The 26,643-nt window shown below is 32.0% G+C and overlaps 1 protein-coding gene across 1 annotated transcript; it reads right to left on the bottom strand.

Annotated features, from left to right (window-relative positions):
* Positions 1-9,763: 9,763 nt before the first annotated feature.
* LOC105779958 (indole-3-acetic acid-amido synthetase GH3.6) lies at positions 9,764-12,366 on the bottom strand. Its single transcript, XM_012603990.2, has 3 exons — positions 11,878-12,366; positions 10,749-11,677; positions 9,764-10,630 (listed from the first exon to the last, which is right to left on the bottom strand). The coding sequence occupies exons 1-3, from the start codon at positions 12,201-12,203 to the stop codon at positions 10,044-10,046; spliced, it is 1,842 nt and encodes a 613-aa protein (XP_012459444.1). The 5' UTR covers positions 12,204-12,366; the 3' UTR covers positions 9,764-10,043.
* Between the last annotated feature and the right edge of the window lie 14,277 nt (positions 12,367-26,643).

The raw sequence follows: 26,643 nt of genomic DNA, 5'->3' as shown, positions 1-26,643 counted from the left end.
TCATTTTTCAACCAAGATTCATAATCTAACATTTAATATCAAAAACCATTTAAGAACATTTATGGCATAACCCTCAACCTTTATCAGTCTTACAAATTGATCCCCGAGCTAGTTAGATTAAGCTAAAACGAACTCAAAAACGTAAAAATCATTAAAAATAGAGCTTGAATGCATACCATGCAAGAAGAAATAAGCTAAATTATCCTCCTCCTTTAATGGCTAAAATCAATTTAGGGTGTTAAATGGGGAAGATGAAACAATTTTGATTTATTTAGTTTAAGCTTAATTTACCTAATTACCATTTTAACCTTTAAAAACTTTAATAATTTCATCAAAACCATGTTCATAAACATCCACTATCACCCCCATTGATCTAATTACCAATCAATTCCTTTAATTTAAGGTTTCATAGCCATTTGACCCTTTTAACTAACAGAACTCCACTTTTACACTTTTTACTTAATTAATCATGAAACATCAAAATTTCTTAATGAAATTTTAATACGACCTTAATAAAATCCCATAGATATTAAAAATAATAAAATAATAATTTACTCGTCGGATTTGTGGTCTCAAAATCACTATTTTGATTTCACTAAAACGATCTCATTACACATGCTTAACATGTAAATCACATATATACACTTTATATCAAGATTTTACATTTTCTAAATCATGCGAAAATCACATATGCCATAAGATTACATAATATGAGAATGAGATTTTCATACATTTCATATCAATAATAATCATCAAGATCACACAATATGCTTTTTAAAACATATACGGTTTGGAATCAATTCTTGGACGTAGTTTATTTCAATGGGTTTTATCTCTCTTAATGGATAATTAAAGTATCCTCATCAAACATAATTTAAATAATAATGATTTTAATCAAATATAAAACATATATTTATTTTTTTAATGTTACAACCCACACCGAATCATAGATCCGATGTACAACCACTCTCTAAGAACTCCCACACTTGGATCTAACAATTACCTATTCAATCAACAAGGGTGATCCTACGTTAAGACTACCACTTTTAAGGTAGATAAGATAAGTTGATCATTGATTACCATTAACAGTTACCCTAAAAATAATCACTCGGATTAGTGATTTTGATACTAATGTTAATGGTCTCTCCGGTTGGTGTTGATCAGCCCTTCAATAAACATGACATAAGAGATGTTAATACACAAGAAAATAATTCACTATGACCCTTTAAAGTATTTGGCCAAGAGAAAAAGTAGGGAGGAGAGAAATATTTCTACTCAACCCTTACACTTACACTATCACGATTGGAATGGAAGGATCGATAGATTGTCTTGATCACGAAATGGAGGGAAAGGATGATTTAAAGAGGAGGACTATTATGAAAATAGGTCTAAGAAATAAGTTTAGGATTAAGAATTAATTTAAAATAAATAGTGCATAAATTTTTTTATGACTAAAAATAATAATGAAGGTTGAAAATAATGAAGAATGAAGGAGGAAGAATCTCAACTGTCGGTGGTGGTGCTACGGTGGAGCTCCGGTAATAGAGGCAGTAGTTCGATGGAAGAAAAAGAAAAGAAGATATGGATCTCGGTCACTCACTTAAAGGAGAAGAAAGGAAAAGAGAAAATAAGAAAAATGGGTGGTGTTGCGCGGTGGTTGCCACGGTTGTGGAGGGTGGCACTAGGTGTAGCGTTGGAGAGAAAGGAGAGGAGAGAGGTGGCAAGGTGGTGCGTCAATGGTGTGGTAATGGTGGTTCAAGGTGAAAAAAATGGTGGAGGGGAAAGAAAAGAGAGCAAAAAGGGGAGGTTGAAGGTTAAACAAAAGAGAGAAAAGAGATAAAATGGAGAGAACCAGGAGGAGTATGGGGTGGTGCAGTAATGAGAGGGAAATAATGAAAATTGAATGAAAAGAATTGTGGTCAAACATGTCTAGGTTCATTGATTCCCTTCATATGGAAAAGATAGAGAGAATGGTAAGTTAGGAGGACAAGTGAGTGAAAAAGGGGATCATGTCCTCATAAGTATGGTATGTTGACTAAAATGAAAGGAAAAAAAATGCTTCTCTTAGTATGGTAAGAAAGGTTTGATGGTAAGGGGTATTTAGCACTTAGAAAATTCACAAAAATTTAATTAAAAAGATGGTAATGAGAAGACTTGAACCTAGGACCTATAAGATATTAATTAAACACTTAACCACTTGGCCACTTTATTCATTGTTTTCATTTTAACAGAAAATATTTAAAACATGGGATGTGACCTTTGCTAATGTTGGAAACAAAATTGCACCATATAAAAAATAATGAGAGGGAAGAGATTCGAACACTAATCATTAAGGACAACTCCACCATTACTCAATCACTAAAAAAAATTTGGGCATAACCACTCTTGGTTCATTAACCCAATTTTTACTAACTCGGTTTTTGGGATGAGAAAATTCTCCCCTTCTTAAAAACAATTTCGTCCTTGAAATTCCTATTGTCAAAGCCAATTCACTTCTCCACAAGATTTATAACTCTATTTTCAATGTAGTTCTAATACTTCACCTTAAATAACCAATGGATTTCCTATTTACTTACACGGATTGCCCAAATCCTCAATTTCACAGATACACTATTAACAGTAAACTTTTAGGGAAAACAAATTCTCAATCAATGCAAGGTACAAAATGGATCGTAAAAGTACCTTCATTGACGCCAGATGCATCTTGATCCTCTCGACACCTAGCAGCATAAACCAATCTGTGATTCCGTTTCTTAGTCAAAGGAATTTAACTAAAATAATGATGTGAATGATCTTTAACAAAGTGCTCAAGGGACCCTCATCTGAAGGGATTCAAACACTGGTCAACAAGGACAGCTCCACCACTACTCAATCACTAAAAAAATTTCGGGGCGTGACCACTCTCGGTTCATTAACCCAATTTTTACTAACCTGGTTTTTGGGATGTGACAAATTCATTCCACTAAAGTGTCATGTTTGAGCTCTCTCCTGTTATATACAGTTATGAAAGCCACTTATCAATTCGTCCAATGACCTTACCATAAGTGTGTTACCTTCATAGGATATCCTTAATCTCTTTAGGATAAATTTGTTCTCCCAATATAATCTTATTTTATTTCATGGTAACCATTACATATTTCTCCATAAAAAGTAAACTACTATCAAATAGTAATTTAATCATTTATCACAAAGACAAATGACTCATGGCCATGTTTTACTTATCAACTATCATGTAATGCCGATGAAAGGATATCATTTACCCTTTATTGGGCTATGAATTCCACTATTGTAGAATGATGCTACATACTACAGAAGTCATATACCCAACATACCAACTTTAGGTTACTTACCTATTTGAACTCAGGCTTTCATTTACACCAAAGTATATAAGTTGTGCATACGTAGTCCATCATCCACTCTGGATTAAAGTATGCCACACTATGAACGTCACAAGTGAATTAATCGATAAATGAATCTAGAATCTATTCTACTTGGGTCATGTTTAATGTACTACTAGTCCAATCAATCACATCTATATCTTTACCTTTTGGTAGTCATCACTTTGATACCCAAAACAAGGTATCTCTCTTTAGGTATGATAGACGACATATTAGTCTTTCAATTTATTTGCTCAATCTCGATTAGACGAAGGACATGTTTAGATTATCTACTAATATAATCCATATTTTTGTATTACGATTCGACCACATAATACTACTTAATTTTAGTTAAACGTTAGGTAACCAATGAACCAATATTTTCTTTCATTTTTCTTTGCATGCAAAAATCGTTGAGGACAACATACGAAGATATTAATGAAACTGATGTATATTTTATTAAATCAATTTTTTTGAAAAATACAAGTACATATAGACAAAAATACTACATTAAGGGCACTAGATCCCAACAGCCACCCACATGTCCTAGTCAAGTAGATGAGTTATATTTTGCGTTCCTATACCCTCTACATATTTCTCAAAACTCCTAGCCACCAAGTCTTGGTCAACGGATCCTTAATGTTGTCCTTTGATGTGATTTTGACTATATCCACTATTTCGTCTACTACTATATCTCTTATGATATGATACTTTTTATCATTATGTTATATCCTTTTGTGGTTTCTGGTTTTTTTGGTGTTAGCTATTGTTGCAATGTTATCACAATACACTGTGATAATTTTTTCCATACTAGGAATGACTTTGAAATCCATAAGGAACTTCATAAGTCATGTTGCTTCCTTTTTTGCCTTAGAAGCAGCCACATATTTGGCCTCCATAGTGGAATCAACAGTGCAACCTTAGTTGACACTTCTTCACACTACGCACCTATCGCTTAGGATAAAGACACAACCCAATGTCGGTTTCCTCGAATCTTGACATGTTTGGAAGTTAGATTTTGTATAATCGATATGAGTAAGATCTCCTTTGGAATACACAACCATATAATCCCTTGTTCTCCGTAAATACTTGAGTATATACTTAACTACTTACCAGTATTTTGGATTGAGATTTGCTTGATATCGACTCACCAATCTTATTGTGAAATAGATATCTAAACAAATGCACAATATAACATACATGAGACTTCCTACTGCCGAAGCATAAGGAATCTTTCTTGTATATTCTTTTTCTTCTGTTTTCTTAGGATAGTCCTCTAAAGAAAGATGAACTCCCAATAATAAGATTTGAGTTCCCTTCTTTGAATCGGTCATTGGAAAACATTCCAATATATGTATGAAACTTTTGATGAAGCTATCACTTTGTTTTTTCGACCCCTTAGGATTCAAATGCCTAAAACATAGTCAGCTTATCCCAAGTCCTTCATGCTAAACTGTTGTTTTAACCATAGTTTAACTAATGACAATGTCTCTATACCATCTCAATGAGTAGAATGTCATCAACATATAGAACGAGAAATGTCACCTTTCCATCCTTAATACATTTATAAAAAATAATTCATCAACGTTTTTCTCAAATCAAAAAGCTTTGATCGTTTGATCAAATCTTTTATTCCATGAGCGGTATGTTTGCTTAGGCTCATATATGGGATCTAAGCAGTTTGCAAACTTTATGTTTATTTTCTTTAGATATATATTTAGTGGGTTGCGTCATGTAGATACCCTTTTCAAGACAGTCATTCAAAAATGCTATCTTGGCATCCATTTATTAGATCTCATAATTGAAAGCCTTGTAATGGATAAGAGTATATGGATCAACTTGAGCTTGGCAACTAGAGAGAAGGTTTCTTCTTAATCGATACCTTCTTTCTGAGTATATCCCTATGCTACAAGTCATTTTCTACACCCAAACCTATATGCACGTTAATTACTTCATCCTAAAAATTACCTACATCATTTCCACTACCTTGAAAGTCTAACTCAAAAGCTTCTGAATCATCTTTGCTATCATAATTTGTAGTAGGTTTTACCAAACAAAACATGAAAAAAAAGTAATAAAGGTTGCACACATATTCCACAAGCTACACTCAACATATTTAAAATTTTTAAACAATGAACAATTCAATATAAAAGACCACAAAAGACCAAACCTTTTTACTTTATAGCATTGATCCACACAACACTAACTTTAAACAACCGAAAACAAACACTCAACAATAACAAATAGCTCCACATACACATTACACTTTAATACTCCAACAACTAGTTTTCAATTTCACATCATACAACAACTATTCATTACTTTAATATTAACATTATTCTATTTAACACCTAACTACCACTGCATATACAAATTACTTTACCTGACAGCAACATAATGGGAAAAATACCAAAAAAAGCCGTTTTTTTCAAAATTTACCGAAATGGGCCGATTTTTTGATTATTTACTGAAATGGGCCATTTTTCGCGAAATTGCGTCCACGTCAACGCGATGTCAGGGTACGTGTCAGGACATTGCGTCCATGTCAGCCCAACCTGTTGACGTGGACACAAATCGCGCCTACAAGGACGCGATTTGCTGACGTGGCATGAACAGTTTATGTTTTTAGCTTGGAAAACTTTGAAAGGCCATAACTTTTGGCTCGGTTGTCCGATTGAGACGAATTTTTTTTGATTTCGAATAAATTTTCAAGATCTATGTGCTGAAAAACACCTGAAGGCGGTTTGCCACAGTTTTTGTCAAAAAAATCCTTTTTTGCCCCTAAATTTTGATTTTTTCGGTTTAAAATTGAATTTTGAAACATTCAAATCATTATTTTCCTTATTTATTTGAAGTAAACACCAGATTTTTTTTACAGAATTGTCTTATATCATCCTGTTATAGGTATAAGTCAGCTCATTCCACTTTTGAGAAGTTCCCTAAAATTTTCCATTTTATTCAATTTAGTCCCTAAAACCTAAATAGTTATATTTTCAAATCTAAGCTTTGTTTTTCAATTCAAATTCAATTTCATCCTTCCATAACATTCAAATATTCTTAAATATAAAAATTTCATGTTAATTTTGAAATAATTACACTTTAGTCCCTATACTCGTAACTAATAAATTATACTTTACAAATTAGTCTCTATTCATCTCTAAGCAGTTTGTCAGTATGTATATCTCAAAAAGTTATTCGAAATCAAAAAAAATTCGTCTCAATCGGACAACCGAGCCAAAAGTTATGGCCTTTCAAAGTTTTCCAAACTAAAAACATAAACTGTTCATGCCACGTCAGCAAATCGTGTCCTCGTAGGCGAGATTTGTGTCCACATCAGCAGGTCGGGTTGACGTGGACGCGATGTCCTGACACGTACCCTGACATCGTGCTGACGTGGACGCGATTTCCCGGAAAATGGCCCATTCCGGTAAATAATCAAAAAATTGGCCCATTTCGGTAAATTTTGAAAAAAAGGGCTTTTTTTGGTATTTTTCCCCAACATAACAATACAAATCCATACTAAATTTCTTAAAAAAGACATAACAAAGTCAATTTATCGAAAATAACAAATCATTTCAATTATCTATTATTAGTCAAATAACGACAATTATATAACAATAGTTAGATCGTAAAACATAAATCTCACATGTCACAAGAATACTAATATGTAACTTAACAAAAATTCAAAACAATCGATTACATGCATATTCAATATACTCTATCCCTTTCATAATTATTTAATAACCCTTCAATTGAAATTGATTTCATACATATTTTATAAACCCACAAACAATTTTATAAACCTACAAACATAATAGATTGAATTTATCAACTCACAAACATATTTCATACATATTCATCAGTTACATTTTAATGCACATTTTCATGTTAGATTATTGTATGTCACACTTGATTTCCCCATTCATTGTAGCCTCCTCCTATCAATATCGATCATAAAGTATTCTAAACAAACCATAACCCCAAATTTGTGAGAATCAACCACAAATCTATCAATTTAACAACTTTTCCCCAAATTGATTCCTCAATTTTCTTCCAACCACTCTAAACACTATGAAAACATTGACTTCAATTTTTTTTTTTGAGATTTTTTGTAAAATAAATACATTTTTTTTACCTGATACACTTTAGAAAGTAACCAAAAAGTTAATCTCTAATTTAGGATTAAAAAACCTAAAAGCACGTCGTTTTGATTTGCCTTCAGCCAATATTTTTTAAATTACGTGGACAACAATTTCTTGTATGGACATAATATGGCGTGCTAAGTCAACGGATGTTATGGAGTTCATGATTAGGTGACTAAAATGATTGTTTTTTTAATGACGGTAACGAAATTGCAAGTGTTTTCTTGAGTGATCAAAATGAAAGTGTTCTAAGAATTAGGTGACCAATTGGATAGTTTATCCAATAATAAAATATCAAGCTTAAACTACTAAATTTAAATACAAAAGAATCTATTTATAAGTTGAAGCTCAACCGAGAAACACACCTATTTGCTCCCTAGCTAGGTATTGCCCATTTCAACTCATCAAGGCACATTCATGTACAAGATAAAAACAGATTTTGAACTTTATATTTACCTTTTTTATTGAATCAAAGTTCCGATATCTATTTGGATGAAAGAATGGTCTCTCCTTTTCCATATGAAATCCTAAATCTTACCTTTCCTCCTTCCATATGAACCTATATTCTTATTTTGTGTATGTATTAGAAATGAATTTGATGGTTGGGTTGAGTGAAAGAAAACAATTTCTATTTAAAGATTCAACTTGGCTCACTCTGAATTTAATCGAGATCTTGAAAATTCTCAAATAAAAAGATAATTTCAAGTTGAAAGTGACGGAATTAGGAAGCACGGTTTTGCAGACCAAAAGGAAACTTAACAATCTTAAACACATTAAAGTCAGTTGAGCTATATTTATTTCGTGACCTTATTTTAATCAAGTCTCAAAGGAAGTTAGAAAAAGAAATTGTTTCATTCATTGTCAATACAGCTCTTAAAATAAGTATTCTTAGGGCATATTTAAAAAAGTTACATATCACTATATTATACCCAATTAACACATATATAGCCAACAATGAAGAATTAATGCTATCCACATTTAAAATCCCAAAATAGTTCAGTCAGTCATTCACATGGACATAACATAAGCAAATTAAATGCTAGATTAGTAAGATTATGGAGTGGAGAACAAATGGGCAATGGTGCTGAAAAGGAAAATCAGTAAAGAAATCATTAACTTACCAACAGTGCCTTGCACCACAAACAAAAAAGAAAGGAAGGGTCTTATCTCCTTTTCATTCCCTCTCAAATGCTTTATTTATTTCTTTATAGAAAGATGGTTTCTTTTATCTGAAAACTGAATAAAATTATTCCTGGCAATTGTTTTATGGTTATATACTCTGCTATAATTGCCTGTCTGGATCCTGAATTTGTTCTCTGGAAAAACAAAACTGCTTTTGTTTGTTTTCACAGACAATGGTACTAACAAAGGGAACAGCCTCTGATTCTACCTTATCTATCCCTGCCACTTTAAAACAAAAGTTGGTGTCTCATCAGCAGTTGTTGTTGTTGTTGTTGCCTTTTGTGTTTTTCCCTGACCATTTTGTATGAATTTCTGCCCAATTTTATGACCTGAAACAGAATTGTAAGGGCCAAGCGCAGCACTCTCACACATGTCGCTTACATTGACATTGTTTTATTGATTTTTTGTCATTTTCCTCTTTGAAATGTGCGTGTACCTTTAAAGCTTTGGCTTCATACGAAAATATCATGCCCATTTATGTTTAAATAAATAAACTGAAAATGGAGGTGGGGGAGTGGGAGGGAGTTGGAGGTTGATACAAGAACCCTTCTATTCTTGAAAATGAAGGATTTGAGCAATAGTGTTGTTTAGTGCATGTAAACTGATGCTAATAGTAATAAGCTCTTTCATCCAAAGCTGGCTATTATCTTTTGACAGAGATTTGATTCACTTTACTGCACTGAAAAAGGGTATCATTGTTTTTTCATTTATAATTAAGCTACTCTACTTTTTTTTTTCCGTAGATATTAGATTCCAAGAGATTAGCTTTGACCTTTTCAGTATGTAGTTTTATTGGTCATTTGAAGTGTGAACATGTATTAAAAAAAAAACAAGTACATTAAGTTGTTTATAATTTACCAAGTGTTAATGGATAGACACAGTGGAAAAAAGTTGGTATGCTTTTTCTTGAAAATTATGGAAAATGATGGGTGTTTATGGTACTTGTCTTTCTTGTTTGCCGTCTCAGTAAATGGCCCATGAGACTTCAGTGGGCAGGATTCCTGGCTGGAATTATGAACCAAATTCCCATGAAATGTGATGATTATGGAGAGATTAAACAGCTAAACAACAAAGAGAAATTCACTATTTTTTTTGGCGGGGGGAGGGGGCGGAAGAGCTTTCCTTGAAACATGAACTGTTTTTGTACATGGCTAAATCAAAAGTCCCTATGCATATCAAACAACAGTTACAAGAAACGTTCAAAGCGAAAATAAACATAAAATCATGAGGGGGTTAACCTACAATGCCTTCATTTAACTTTTCCCAAAGATGATCACACCCACAGTGGTTGTGAACTTCCATGAAAAGCTACCAATTAAGAGCATCTCTCCCTTCATTTCCCTTAATTATTGTTGCTCCATTGCTTGTGGCCAGGAAACCATTTGGGGCATTTTGGACTGAAGTAACTAGACACAGCCCTTGAGTTCAACAGCTCAACAATGGGTGCAAATTTCACACATCTTGGAGTCTTGTACTGGTTAATTGATGCACCTAAGCTAATGGCATAATCCATCAGCTTGTCAAATGTCCCTGGTTCAACAACCTTGATCTCAAGAGGTCCAATGGATTTGTCACATACACGCCCTTGGCGGTATACACTGTTGAGGGACTCTTCAATGGTTAAGCAACAGTCCTCAAAAACTGAAGGAGGAATTGGGGTGTTACCATTGAGACTAAGTTCCCAGTACAACACATAGTGGCCTGGAATTGTTGTGGTATCTGCATAACTAGTGTACTCAGCCAAGGTTGCACCGAATGGCAGCAAATGGTTCACTGCATTCTTCACAGCATTTTGAAGTTCAACCTCATCAGTCTTATCTGAATCGATGCACAAAACTACATTTTTCCTGCATATGAAATTGAATTGCGGTGCGTTGTTTTTAAACCCTGCTACCCTTAGCACATCACCAACTCTATAACGATAAAGTCCTGCAAAAGCATTATTCTCAACAGTCAGATACAGACAAGTTATACTACAGTTTTTAAAGTATAAACATGATGTCTCTAAAACTATTCAATAATTCTTAAAAATGTTATTTTGATGTACCTGAATAAGTGGTGACAACAAGCTCATATTCTTGGCCAAGTTTAACATCAACAAGGTCAACCAATTCTTGTTGTTCTTTCTCATTGAGAGTTTTGGGCACAGAAATAGAACTAGTGACGCCATTGTTCCTTTGAACCGGCAAGAATTCAAAGTAGGCCATTGTGGGAACGAGAGTGTAGGAAACTTCACTTGGCTTGCAAAGAGGGTTAAGGTTGACACCAAAATAGCATTCACTGGATGCATACATGGTGCAGACGAGAGGGAGGCCATTGCTGTAGTAATCAAGAGTGGGAATGTACTGTGACATTGTCCCAGTCACAATCACATCCACATATTTTGTATTAGGCCATAACCTTGTGATGATCCCTTGCCATGAATCTTTGCTGCACTCGGCCTCAATGAAATCAGCAAGTTTAGGATCAGGTTTCAGGATTTTCATAACAGCCTCTCTCACAGATTGGTCAGTGATTTGGGAATCAATGGTTCCCGTTCTTATATCATTGCAAAGGAGACGCCAATGTTTTTCAAGGAACTTGATGGCCCTGATGAAGCCAGAGGCAAAAACAGCACCGACCCTGAGGACCTCTTTGTGTTGGCAAAGTCCACAAAGCATTTGAGAGTACATGCTTTGGTAAGAATCAGGACAAAGGATGGTTTCATTTGGGCTAGTGTAGTTGGTGTAAGGGTCATATGGCCTATTCTTGAAATGGGTGCTTTTGTAGTAGCTAGTGAGAACAGGGCGTGCCACAAGGCCACCTGGTGTCTTAGCCTCGGATTTTATAAACAAAAAGTACATTCCTTTGCCTTCGTCTAGACCAGGGACAAATTGGCTCATAACAGGCATCAGTAAGCTATAGAGCAGTGACCTCCTTCCTAACTCCTCTTCAATTGTTGGCATCAGCTTTCTCTCCCCACCTGATGTCCCAGAGCTGCAAAGAAGAAACCAAGACCATCCGTTTAGCCAAAACCAAAATAAACATGAAATCTACAAGGCAGGCTATCACTGATGTGCTTGTAAAACAGGTGAAGTTTGAAATGGCCTGCCTAGAAGGAGAGGAAACAAAAACAGGAAAAACCTTTTAAAAAAACATAAGCATAAAAAGAAAAAAGGGTTGTTTAGTTTGCTGACCTTGTCAAGAACTCAGAAATGGGGTTGGAAGAAAGTATGGGAGAGGTATCACCATTGGCAATACGGTCAATATGAGGTTGGATATCCTCATAGGTGATGACAGGCATGGTTTTTTTGAAAGTCTCTCTATCAGTGTGACCATTAAGGCCACGTGTTTGCAGGTACTCAACATGAGCATTGCGTGAAAGGATCTCTTCAAGGACTTTCTTTTGAACTTCATCAGCGTTTGAAGTCACATCCTCAATGAACTGAAGGGTTTTCTTGTTCTTCAGTTCCAGGTTGTAATCTGTAGTAGGTTTAAGTGTGTTCTTAGGTGCTTCAGGCATGATTCTGATATTTGTTGTTTGCACTTTTTGAATGGGAAGAAAGGCCTTTCTTTTAAGAGCCAAGAGAGAGAGAGAGAGAGAGAGAGAGAGAGAGAGGAGGGTGTTTGATAGATGAAATGGATGCCTATAGTTTTGGTTTGGGTTTAGGTGTGAGGGAAAAAGAAGGAAGGAGTTGGGTATAAATAGATGGAGGATTGAAGTTGCTTGAGCTTTAAAAAATAATGGTACAATTAAGGGTATATACGTCAATTTCTCTTTATTATTTATCAATTATTATTATTTTTGTTTTTATTTTTTGCATGCCTTAAGATAAAGAAATTTGAATATTCCCATATGCTTCAATTTTTTTTTCTATCAAAGTAAAACATGCCAAAATACCCAATTCAAGTTCTATCCTTAACTTTGATCAGTTCCCAAGTACCCAATTATCCCATTTTATCATTTTTAAAAAATATTAATTTTTATTTAAAATTTCTATTCACAATTTAATATATAAAAACCAATTTATTTGATTAAATATCACGAAATTTTCACTTAAAATACATAATTAATTTACTGATTTTTTTCCCAAAGGACAATATACATGCTTAAATACAATTGATAAAGCGTAATTTGATATAGATATGGAGAAAAAGAACCAGTTCAACCGGGTACAAACGGTTGACAAGCAATTCCCGGTAATCCCGCAGTAGAATCACCGGTACAAACGCGCTTGTACCGCGGGTGTCTCAAAAAATACCGGCAGCCAATTTCCTTTAAATTAGGTTTCAAGTAATTGTAAATTGCAATTCCCAGTAAGAGATGAAAAAAACGGCGTTTACTTTGAAGTTCTCGCGAGACAATATGTCAATATCTCTTGAAAAGATAAATAGGAGAAGAGAAGAGAAACAAATTATGTGTGTGTGTTAGATGCGTACGGTAAATAATTGGGAGGGGCGCGTTTTCCTTATTATTTTCTTGTTTAAAGGATTTAAGTGGGACCGGCTAGCCAGCTGGCTGCCAAATTTTATAATTTGACACGTGTACGAATGGGAGTTCAGTTCCTTCACGTACTCTATTTTTACTAGGAACCTAATCGGCTGCAAAAACTCGGCTTCTTACATATGTTGTATAATATTACATACTTTATAGAAGGAGTAGTCATGCCCCCAACTTTTACTATACAAATTTCTATTACCTCTTTGACTTTGTATTCCTATACCCCTATTTTATTAATAATAATAAGTTCGGGCAATCACAAATGTATTAGGGAGGTTTTTGTATTAAAAAATTTAATTATATTTTTATTAAAAGGTGTGTAAATTAATATTTGTATATTAGATAAAAAAGTAAATCGGTCTCTTTCTATTAAAAATTGATATAATTGATGAAATGACTTGATAGTGACCCATGGCGTGTTAGGTATATCTTATGCTGATATACAAGGATAATTTTTTAACAATAAAAATGAATGAAATTTTTAACAGAATGACCAGTTTGTCTTTGATCTAATGTATATGGACTAATTTACCTATTTTTAAATAGAAGGGACAAATTACAATATGACTCTTAATATATAGACCTTCTTAGCACTTTTCTTTGGGTAAGGACTTATCAAGGTTTGAATCCGACTTTATGTCAATTAAAATTTAAAACAAATTAATGACTTATTTTTAACAGAAAAACAAACTAATCACTTAATCAATAATGAAATATTTTAATTTTATAAACAAAAGCATATATAAAAATAGAGACTAAGTTGGTATTTGATAAAAAAAATGAAGTTATGGATTTTAATGTTGAATTTAACGAGTATTGTACTTGAATTATAAAAATTAAATGTTGGATATAAATAAATTGTTGGTTAGATTTTGAAAATTTTCAGTTTATATTTTACCATTAATATTTTTTGAAAATAAAAATATATATGGTAAAAGCTAATGTGTTAAATATAGAAATATTATAAAACAGACATTTAACAATAATGATAAAAAATTAAAGTATAAATTCATTGAATATAGTCTTCTCAAATGATAAATGACCCTAATTTACTTATCCTTTTCAATGAGTTTTCACTGAAAAATTCTAACTAATGATTTTTTTTATATATGTTATCAAACAAGTTTAAAACATTAAACCTATTTTCAATGAATTAATAAACAAGCCTAAAGTAGTTTCGCTTCTAATTATTTTACTTTCCTATTGCAATTTTCATGTGAACAAAAGTTAATTATAAGAAATATTAAATAATATTATTATAATAATTTAAATGGTAAATTATATTATTAGTCATTCAACTATCGTAAGTTTTTTTATTTTATTTTGGTCACTTAACTAAAAAGTAACAACTTGTTCACTAATGCATTCAAATTAATTTTTAGTCACTCAACTGTTAAGTGGTTAATGGTGGCACTTTTAGTTTGTATAATAATAATTTTAGTCCTTAACTTTTATACTTTCGATCAATTTAACTCTAATTCTATATAAATATTATAAAACTTTAAATTATTTAAAGAATTAGAAAATTCTATATAAAAATTCAGGTTATTGTAACCACAAATCTTCAACATTGCCATAACATCACAAAATGAATAACCAAATAGATCAATTTCAATCTCTTAACATAATATTCATTAGATATAAAACTTAAATATAATTAAAGACTAATGTTCATACAAGAAAACTCAAGATTATATTGTACTAAAGCTCAACATTGTTCAATTTTAAGACATAAGAACCAAAATGATCATTTAAATCTAATAACACATTAAAAACAAAATAGAGCTAAATTAGTAATAATATCTACAAGTTGAGTTCTATGTTGTTGAAGAAATTCTTTCAGAATTGATATTATAGATTTGTGAAATTCAATTAGTTCCATTTTTAACCCAAAAATACAAAATTTTAATTTATTTAAATTATTTTTAAAACCCAAATAATAAAAAATAAACTATATTCCAATTCTTTTTCTTTTCTTTTCGCACAATGAAAAATAATTTTCCTTGTTTATCTATTTTTATTTTTATTTTGAATGTATTTTTATATTTTTATAATTTTCTAAATTTTTAAAAGAATTTTAATTTTATCATTTTATATAGAACGAGGTCAAATTGACAAAAATATAAAATATAAAATTAAAATTATTATTATACCGATTAAAAAGTGTCACAATTAGCCACTTAACAGTTTGGTGATAAATTTTTCAAAACGCTAGTGACTAAATTATAACTTTTTTTAATTAAATAACCAAAACGAAAATTTACCCATAATGAAGTGAGTAATAATATAATTTACCCAAAATTTTAAAAAAAAAAAAGATAAGTTAGTAAGCTTGAAAAAAGAGGAAAAACTTGTTGACCAAACCAAAAATGCACGCCGGGTGGTGGAATAGACCCATAACTAATATAATTGCACCAATATTTTGTAAGACTTTTTTACAAATTATTAAGACACTATGACTTTTTGTTATTTGTAATGTATAAAATAAGATTATATAAGAAGGCATGTGTTGGAAGGACGCATGAAAGTCATAGGTAGGGTTACAATAAAACAGTAAATACTTAAAAGACGGTGGACAATGTGAAACAATATCTTCATCCATCACTTTCCATTTCTTACTTCATTTTGCCTTCAATTATTTTTTTTCTTGACTTCGGAGTTTGGCCAAATAAAAGGGTTAATATATATGTCAAGTTTTTCTCTTGGTATGATAAGTTGACTAATATTTTCCTACTATGACTCAGATATAATTATTTTTTGTTTTATTGACATAATAATAAATTAGGTAAACTATACCATTAGTTACTAAGCTATGAGAAATTTTTATTTCGGTCACTTAACTAAAAAAAAGTTACAATTTGATCACTGAACTATTGAAAAGTTTTCATTTAAGTCATTGAACTATTCAAAAGTTTTTATTTAAATCATTGGGTTGTTAAGTTTTTTTTTTTTAAAGTTTCCCCAGCAAGCTCCAAGAGACGATTTGACGATTGGTACAGTTGATCAATACTTATCGACGAGTAGAAGAACATACCTTAGATCTAAGTCGATCTAACGATCATTGTCGGAGATTGGAGAAAAAAGCTGTTTGAATTTTGGTTCACAGATTCCTGATGTCCAAAGTTGTTTAATGAAAAAACTGAACTATAAAAGAGAAGGGGAAAGAGAGCTTTTGATTTTGCAAGTAGTGCGAATAGAGAAAGTCATATAGCATCGATTTTAACAACTCAGTGACTTAAATGAAAATTTTTGAATAGTTCGATGACCAAATTGTAACTTTTTTAGTTAAGTGACCAAAACAAAAACTTATTCATAGTTTAGTGACTAATGGTGTAGTTTACCTTGATAAATTTAACATTTAACATTTACCTTTTTCTATCACTATGACTCTAATTTTTTCGAATCACTTTAGCCCCAAACCTTAAAATTTTAATCAAATTGTTGTTTTTTGGATGAAAAAGCTAGCTAGATTGTTCAAATTCTAATAGCGTTAATATAGCAACTTGCATGACAATCAATGCGTGGTTTATAAAAATTTAAAAAAAATTTAAAAAATTATAAAAAATTTAAAAAGTATATACATAAACAAGAAAGTACATGTAGACTATCATGTGGGATACGTTTAAATTTTAACAGTCCAATTAACTTTTTTGTCTAAGAAAACATCAATTTAACTAAAATTAAAGGTTGAATTGGTCAAAGCAATAAAAGAAATAAGGACCAAAGTGACAAAAATAATAAACACTAGAAGTTAAGTTATCATTATGACTTTTTGTTCTTTATTTATTGGGTAAACTACACTAGTAGTCACACAACTATTAGTAAACTTTTTTTTTTGGTTATCCAACTATGAAAAATTATAAAATGGTCACCCAACTATTCAATTTTATCTTTTTTGGTCACTAGCCAGCGAACGTAAAAATGGGAACACCAAAAAATTCAAGATAGTTGGGTGACCGAAAAAGAAAAAATTAAATAATTGAATGATCAATTTGTAGCTTTTCATAATTGGGTGATCAAAAGAAAAAATTACTAATAGTTGAATGAAGTTTTGATAGTTGAGTGATAAAAAAAAATTATGACTACTCTTAAAGCCAACAATTGTGGGTTAGTACATTGAAGGAGGCAAGCATTTTGTAGTTGACATGAAATGGGAAGATGAAAGGGGACAACAACCCATGATATAAAAAGGCATGGTTAGAGAAAGAGAGAGTGTGTATGTTACTTTCTCAAACCCATCTCTAACAACCTTTGACAAAGAAAAATCATGCAAACCCTCTTGAAAAGCAAGTTTGTTTCATTTACTGCTTTTTTCATAAGATCAGTTTGACAAGGGTTTTTGTTTCAACTTGATTGAAAGCCATTTGTCCTTCCATTCGCTACCTAACATATCCCAAACAATCTCTGCTTTTTTGTATGTTTTTTTTTAGGTAAAATACATTATATCTGTATGGGTACACGCAACATGTCCAAATGTAGGCTAAGTTCCACTCCAACTAAACATTATTAATTGACGTTGTTAACATAATTGCCAAATCTTCTTATCTTCTCCTTACAATATTAAATGTTTATATGAATATTAAATAATATAATTTACTTTGTTGCAAGTTCACATGTTTCTCACATTCTTCACCTTTTACTTCCTATAAAAACTAGTGCCAATTTTTAGACTGTAATAATAATTGAATTATGTGTGTATATATAGAAATATCTTCATGGGAATCATGGAATGCCATTTAATAGGATCTGATTCTATTTACCGTAAAACATAGCTTTTAATATTGTTTTGTCACACCAATTTTCTGTACATATTGTTATTACTCACATTTTCTTCGTTCTGAAATTTATAGTCTCCAAGAAGGATAATGTAGATTTAAGAGAATGAACAAATCGCCACGTCAGGGTATCAATAGTTTCACACAATATATCAGAGCCCTGAAATCTTGTGAAGTTGTTGGGTAAAGGGTCCTCAAGTTGATGTCACTGCCACATCATCAAATCATCACTTACGCCACGTGTACTAACCCATACTATGCCACCACATCAACGGGACTCAATTGACCAGTCAAATGGACTTACCCGATACAGTATACACTAAACCTTAAATCATCAAATACATACAGTATAAAAATGAATTAATTTAGCGAAAAGTAGGAGCAGAGGCAAGTGGGAGTGCATAGTGCTTTGGGCCAAAGGCAGGGGAATGAAATGTAAATTTGTTGTGCTTTAGGGAATAGAGAATGTGTGAGTGTGGGAGACAGAGACAGTAATGCAAATCTTTGACCTTTGACATTACTTCAATAACACATATTTTATTTCTAGTGTTTCTTTTTTTAGTTTTTAACATCTCGAGAAAATTGGTTTAAGAAGGTAAAATTGGTGGGGGAGAAGAAGTAGGATATAATTATTACTTCCGGGGAATTTATAAAACAAATACATAAAAGGTACAGACACGGCATAAAACTATACCTGGATCATTCCTTCCTCCTCATCTCTTCCCTCCTACCATTGTCCAAACCAATTCATACACTTTCCTTTTTTCTTTTTTACAATATAAACAAAAATTAAACATTTCTATTTTACACTTTAATATTTTCACATCATATTGAGTTTTATATTATGTCAAATCTATCATACAAGCGCGTGCCTTGCAAGTAAGGAAAGAAGAACTATAAATTACAGTTATGGATGTTAATTTCATTAAAGCTAGATACTTTATTTCTCTGTTCCTCAAAAAACCCATTTAATACAAAGAAATGGACAGTAATGGGAATCCACTTTCTCTCCTATAAATATCACATCTATTTCTCTTCTTTTCCACTAAAAGTTTTCTCATACTCTCTTAAAAGACTTTTTAATTTGTACTCTTTTTTTTTTTTTTTGGAGAAAAATGGTTGCATTAAGGTTTTTATAAACATTTAGCAAGCTATGCAACCAATATGGTAAAATTTTCAACTTAATTTTTTAAATTTTATAATAGTTGCAAAAATTCTTTTAAGGTTTTGTGAAATTAAATATTACTTTGATGTTTTTAACAACAGAAAGATCGAGTTGTTTGCGCTTGACATAACTTAAAATTTTGGAGGTGATGGACAAATTGTAGATTACTTGAAGAGTGTTGGTTTATATGCGGCATCTACAATGAGAAAGTTCATAATGATATCAAGTTTCCTTTCGTTTTGTTGAAAAGATGGAAGTCTAAAATGCATAAATCATATTTTTCATGTGGGGAGGCGACTATAATGCTAGAAGAGTCCTTTTAAAACTGACCTTCTAATCGACGAGTAGGTGGTAATTAGAGCTAATAGAAATGAATCGAAGTATGAGCATGACCGGTTGATAGATACCATTTTGTTTAAGAAAGAGATCAAATTAGAGGAAAATCGAGTGAAATGCACATGGTTGAAGAGGTTTCTCAAATTGGCCCCTCCATGACATGCAATCGTAGACGAAATTAATCGATATGCCAAAGCTTGGATGCTTTGGATGGTATGAGGAATATGAAAACAAGGTCAATTGCATGTATCTTCCTTTACTAGAGTCTTTTGATATGGCTGGTACATAATGGCTAAAACGAATAAATTATGAATCTGAGGTGAAATTTCAGTAATAATAGATAGTAGGTCCCTAAGAGATGTAATTGAAATCGATTTTAAAATCGAGGCTCAAAATTGAAAGATATAGTTATTCCGATTTTAGGGACTAAATTGAATAAAATGAAAAACTTAAGAGGCATTCAAAAAATGGAATTAAATAGGTTCATGCATATCATGGAATGATATAAAATATTTGGTATTGATGAATTGTCTAAAATAATTGTTTATACCAAGAATTGAATCAAACCAAAGATAATTGAGGAAAAGCTAAAATTGTCGAATATTTCTTGAAGATTCAATTTGCTTGTTGTTTTGACCAGGTAAGTTCATATGGTATTTGTTTATATATGTTATTGTTTATTTGATTTGTAATTATATATGTGTTTAATTATGAATTGATGAAAAAAGTGAGAATTAGACTAAACTGTAAAATGATGATTATAATTGAAAAAGAGACCTATGTGAACTTAGTTAAGGTTAGGATGCGATTGGCATGTCAATAGAGTTTTGTGCGCGCTTGTACAGGATTGGTTACAGATGTTACCGAGATCCAACATTTTTTGTGGACTTGAAGATACATGTGACACAACTTTAGCCTAGACTAGTAACCTGATGTTGTTTTAAAGCTTTAGCTTGGATGGGCAACCTGACATGTATATATATTCAACTTGGACAAGCAATTAGATGTGTAGTTATAAAGGTTTGGCCTGGACTAGTTACCCGATATGAATATACTTAGCTTGGATGAGCAACTGGTGTGATGTAGATACTTATGTATTCGAGTCCATTTACTAGGTTTCATTGGGCAAAACGGTTTATATGAAATGAGAAATTGATATGAGAAATAATAATCTTGATGTTCACTGGGAAAAATGTTGAATTGAGCTTGAACCATGTATTGTTACTATGACTTGATATGTATGTGGTTGATTCATTTGTTAATTGAATGAGTTTTGAGATTTGTTGTGAAATGACATGAATTGGCATGTTATATGATTGTGATATCATATGATTTGATTATATATTAAACCCAGCTTAATGATATGTGTTTTGACATGTCTAGCCAACTATGTTAAGCTTAGTAACTTGTTGTGCTTAATTGAAATTTAAGGTAAGCTTTTGTTTAATGCCTATGAACTTACTAAGCATTCTATATTCTTACCCCGTTTGTTTCCCCTTTTCTTTGTAGATCATTACCTTGTGGAATGTGTCAAGCCAAATCGAATCAAAGCTCCACTATCCTATCATCGATTTGGTAGCTTTTGATCATTTTGAGTCTTGGGTTGTAGCATGTATATATCTAAGGTGTCTCGAGGTTATTTTGATGTATATTAGTTGAAGTGAATTGCAAAGCTTGGTATGTTATGTTGCTTATGGTGATGCTTGTTTGGAATGGTTCATTTGATATATATGCTTGGGATATTATGGCATTTGAAATTGCATGGTTTTAAGTGAATTGACATAAGTAAAGTTGGTATGGAATGACTTGATGAATGTGTGTTAATTGGCATTGAATTGTTGAAGTTTAAATGATTGATAGGTATTGAATACTTGATGGCAACTTGAATTTGTATGTACCAACTTAATTGACATATTATGGTACGGTTTAAATCTAGATATAGTGATTTTTAGGTATGCATATGGATTGGTTTGGTTCGGATATTATGTTTTAATGGAATTAGTTATTAAGTTGAATTGACACACACACACATGTATATATGTACATAAGTTTTGTTTGTCTTGATAATAAGTAGAATTTGGTTGTTGAGCTTGTTTGGGTATGTTTTTGGTATGTTTGTATCAAATGAAGTTGATACTTAGTGATTATATTGAATGGTTGTGGTTAGAAGCATTGAAATATGTACCAAATTGGTTCATTTTTACCAAATACAAGGTCTTCGTCATGACGAGCAACTTTCCTCGTCACAACGTCGGTTGACAGTGAGTCATGTCGTGACGTCGAGTGGCCTAAGGTCACGTTGGCCTTGAACTTTTAAAACTTTGGAAATTGGTTCTATTTCGTGCTCGAGTTGTCAAAAGAGCTTTTGTAAGCTCAATTGAGACTAGGAAATGAGATATTATTGTATTTAAATCATGATTGATGTGTGAACGAATGTAAAATGATTATTTTATTATGAATCTGATTGTAGTTGCTCTAGTAACGAATGTGACATTCCACAGCTTGGATCTAGCAATCTGGTCGGGCGAGGGATGTTACTTGTTTATATTTCATGGTGGATTAAAGGCTTGGGCCAAACAAGAGTTGTAGTGGAGAAGTTGTCTAGGATCTTACCAAAGTGATCGGCTATAATTCGATGTAGCAAATTAAACTATTTTTCATACTTAAGGAGCTCGGATATAAATAATTATATTATGTTTTAGTTAGTTTTTCTATTTTAGTTTTAATTCAATAAAAAGTGTAAATTGAGTCATTTTATGAACTTAGGGGTTGAATGAGGCCTAAGGGTGAGCTAACGTACTTAACGAGTGTGCAGGACACCATTCAAAGGCATAAGAGCTCAAAGTTGGTCACCGTGTTGCAATAGAGGAGTCTAATGTTGCAACATAGGGAACATAAAAAAAGAATAGAAATACTGCCTTTGGTGTCGCAACACAGCCAGAGGATGTTGTGACACACCCTTGAAGCTGGACCTAAGGCCAAAGAATACTACCTTTAATGTCGTGACATCGGCCCTGTACGTGAAGAATTACGAGCGAAGGGAATTTTGGTCCGCACAATGAAAATTAACACAAAAACGTTAGCCAACCTAGGGCTAAGGACAACGATCAACCTTAACTCTATAAATAGGCTCTTTAGACACTTGTTGAGGGACAACTTTCTTAATTTAGAATTTTCCTTGTAATTTAGTTTTTGGTTTCTTTTAGGCTTTAAATTTGTTTTCAGTTGTTTTGTTTGTGTTCAACGGAGAACCTAATTTGTGGATTTGACCAACTTTCTTTCATCAATATAATCAAGATTCTCTTTAACCTTATTCTTGATTCGTTCTTTATGTTTTTCTGTTTATCAAGTTTATTGTGTTTATGGATTCCATGAAGAACTAATCCTCTTATAGGGGATTAGTGAGTGGAAGTGTGATTAATTGATTGCTCTGTGGGGTTTTCCCAAAGGATCAGCTGTTTGGAAAGGAAGAACTTACCCTAGGATTGACGACCCTATGAAGTCAATTAGGTGGGAATTAACCCAAAATTGGTATGGCCTATCCGTGAACCCTTTACCCCCAAACCAGTCTAGACTGTGAGGTCGAGAGATAAGTAGTTATTATCGACTTGTTTGTTTAATGGAAGATCCAGAGATCTTATTAGGGTAGCGACTTGTTGATTGAAGTAGAAATCTGAAATGGGAATTAGTTATGATCACCGAAGTGAGCTAATCACCCATGCTTAGATTTGGTTGAGTTTAGATTTAAGTTTTCCGAAGTTCATGCATTTATGTTCTTTTATTTAATTTATTATAAAATCTAGCTTCTTTATTTTTTATGTTCATCGTAATATAATTTATTTAAAGTACTAATTAGATTTATTTTCATTTAGGTTAAAGTTAATTTAGTACTCGCCTCCCTTGAATACGATCCTCGAAGTACTCACCTACTTCTTTGTAAAAACTATATTACAACCATACCAGTATACTTGCGGAAACCGCCTCAAATTCATAAATTTAGTTGCATTATTCACATTCTAGACGTTAGTACATCTGGAGGCGGTCACGAAGCCACGACCACATCTGAAACCTTGATCAAGCTTGACATGAAAAATCCAGACAAATTCTAGTCTTCCAAGTCTAAGAACAAGAATAATGGTAGGGGAGACCAAGAACAACAGTCCAAAAATGGCACTGATAAGTTCAAGTCTTGATCAGGTTCAACCTTTTGTAGAACACCATTGCTTGATAATCTATCGAGAGTATCAAATCCTTGTTACTGGAATGGTAGAAATTAGGTTCATCAAGTTCAAGTCTTCATTAGGTTCAACCTTTTATAGAACACCATTGTTAATGCAATAGTAGAAATTATGTAGCTCAAATCCTTGTTACATAAACTGAGTTTTCTTTTGTAAGAACCAACTACTTTTTTTGGTATGATAATATTGGTCCAATATATATTTCTTATAATCCCATTTTTCATACTAAAAACAAAACATATTAAGTTGGATTTTCATTTTATCAGAGAACAAGTTTAATCCAAGTGCTTTCAAGGCAAGTCAAGTCAAGTTTATTTCTAATGATGATCAAATTGTTAACATTCTCACTAAGCCCTTGGGTAAATGTCTCTTTTTCCAACATCATGACTCATTGGTGTGAAGGGAGGGGCAGGAAAGGCCCTGACCCTCCCCTAAAATGAAAAATTGCACCTTTAAACCCTCCAAATTCATAGAATGCTAGGTTAATAAATGGTGAAATTATAGTTTGGCCGCAAAAAATGTTAGAATTTTGATTTAGTCCTAAAAACCATAAATATATAAGGCAATATAATGATGAAATTATATTTTAACTTTCATAACAATATATAATTTAATCTTGACCCTTTAAAAAAATTTAACTTCACCTCGATGACTTATTTCAGTTATTGCTTTTCCACCTTCAACTTGACAGGAATGTTAAGTGGTAAAACAAACTCTTTAATATTTTGTTCAATGATGTATCTATTTTACACACTTTAATTTCTCTTATTTAGGTAACAAATAATTTGAAATTTTCTTATCCTCGTAACAAATAGCTCTATAAATTGCAAGTTCATGGAATTTATTACACCTTAGCATCCCCAAAATTTTTAATCAAAATAAGCATACATTATAATCTTTTAACAGGAAAATAAGTTACTCAAGACTTGATTCTTGAATTATGATGCTAATATAAAATCTCTTATCATTTACTTTATTAGGTTGTTGGCTCTATAAATATATAACTTAGGGCATTCATTCAAATTTATCGTGCGAATCATAACATTAATTTTAAATCGTGCAATTACATGTATCCTATAAAAGCTTAGTAAGCATGATTTCGTGCATACAAGTAGTTAATTAAATTAATAATTAACAAAGATTTTAAATTTAACCATGAAATCACGTAGAAGATCACGTGAAATTAAGTTGCTAAAAGGGCATATATAAAAAATATTCTCTTAAAATCCCACACATTGGTTGAGATTTGATCAATCATAGTTTCAACACATGTGGGGTAGTAAATATTTCATAAAAGAGATCTTATAGCACGAGAGGGTGTGTGGTTTGAATAGTTCCATCCCAACAACACCTAAAATGTTTATTTTTTTATTTTTTATTTACTCTCTTTCATATGAGTATAGCATCACGAATTTTAGTCTTTATTTATTTTTATATAATGTCTAGAACTACTCATAGCTCCCCCAACCTTTGAATAAGAGAATAATGCACCTCAGCATACTCAAATCCACATCCTCTTGCACTGACAACAATGTCAATTCTAGCTGAACTAAAACTCAATCGAAAAACGTTTAATTTTTCATTTCTTAATAAATTCGAGGTATACATTAACGTTGTTGAGCTAATTTTTTTTCATTGTGTGATATTGAGATGGGCTAATTTTTTATACATTCTTAATAAATAAGTTTCATATATCGTCACTAATTAATAACACGACACATCGTCATTAGTGAAATAAAATCATGAATTTACAAATAAATACTAATAACTTTATTTAAATATAAATCTAAAATTTCAAATCTAAAACTTAATATAAATTCTAAATTCTAAACTCAAACTTTAATCTTGATATGAACCATGGACCCTAAACCCTAAATCATAGACTATAAATTCTAAATCTAAAACCTAAAATATTATAATAATTATAATTAATATTTAGTTATATTTAAATAAAATTATTAGTATTATTCATGAGGCCTACACTATTTTCTATTTTACTAATTAATAAATGTTATACAATGTGTCAAATATATATATTTGAGATATGTTATTTCAAATCCGTTTGTTACATTTAAATTTTCACTCGTTGATTTTTTTCTAAGCCGTTTGTTTCTTTTCTTTTGTTTTCTCCAGAGACGATGCCAACCTTCGGGTTGGCTACCACCCGCCTTTTTCTCCCTCCCATTAACCCTCTCTTTCTTTCTTCTCCTCATTTACTGATCATGTATTCTCTCTTTTTAGTTTGTAGATCTATATTGTGAGTATCTTTGCTGTCTTCACAAGTTATGATGAATAGATGACGGTGCATGTTGCCGCTAAAACTCCGTTGGCCACTAACAGTTTCTCTTGGAAAGTGGGTGACTTTTCGTCGGCTTCTTAATTTGTCTCTATTTTGAGAGTTTTAGAATAATAAATGATTTCACAAGTTTGGACTTGTGTTGTCTTAAGTTTTATATTTTTTTGTTTGTTTTTTATTGTTTAATAAGCGTTCACTTTTAAAAGTTTTTGTTTTTTCTTGTAGCACGTTTTTTGATCTTGCTGATAGATGTAGTCTTACTTTTGTAAGTGATTTTAGGGATGATTTTGTCATCGTCCTCTCTAGTTTGATGGATGCTCAGTTCTTTTATCGATTTTTTGCCCGCCACTTTGGACCATTCGAGGCCGATTTCCTTATTGTATTAAGTGTTTGCAATCGCTTCAAACATATTGTGCTTGAGTTGTGACAGAGCTAATTGTCAACATGCCATAATATTCTTTTGATATTGAGGTTAAAGCCATTGTTATGTTGATGGATAAATAGAGCACTTCTCTATAATAAATTGGATTAGCTTTTTATGGTCGTGGGTAGGAGAAGGGAATTTATGAAACTATGATTCCACTTCATCCTTATCCCTTTCTAGTAGAAGAATGAAAAATCAGATTTTTCTCCTGAAAAAATTCAAATCCAA

The sequence above is a fragment of the Gossypium raimondii genome, chromosome 1, assembly GCF_025698545.1.
Source record: "Gossypium raimondii isolate GPD5lz chromosome 1, ASM2569854v1, whole genome shotgun sequence".
Lineage (NCBI taxonomy): Eukaryota > Viridiplantae > Streptophyta > Magnoliopsida > Malvales > Malvaceae > Gossypium > Gossypium raimondii.
The sequence above is the reverse complement of the archived record's forward strand: the minus strand, read 5'-3'. Positions and strand labels throughout refer to the sequence as shown.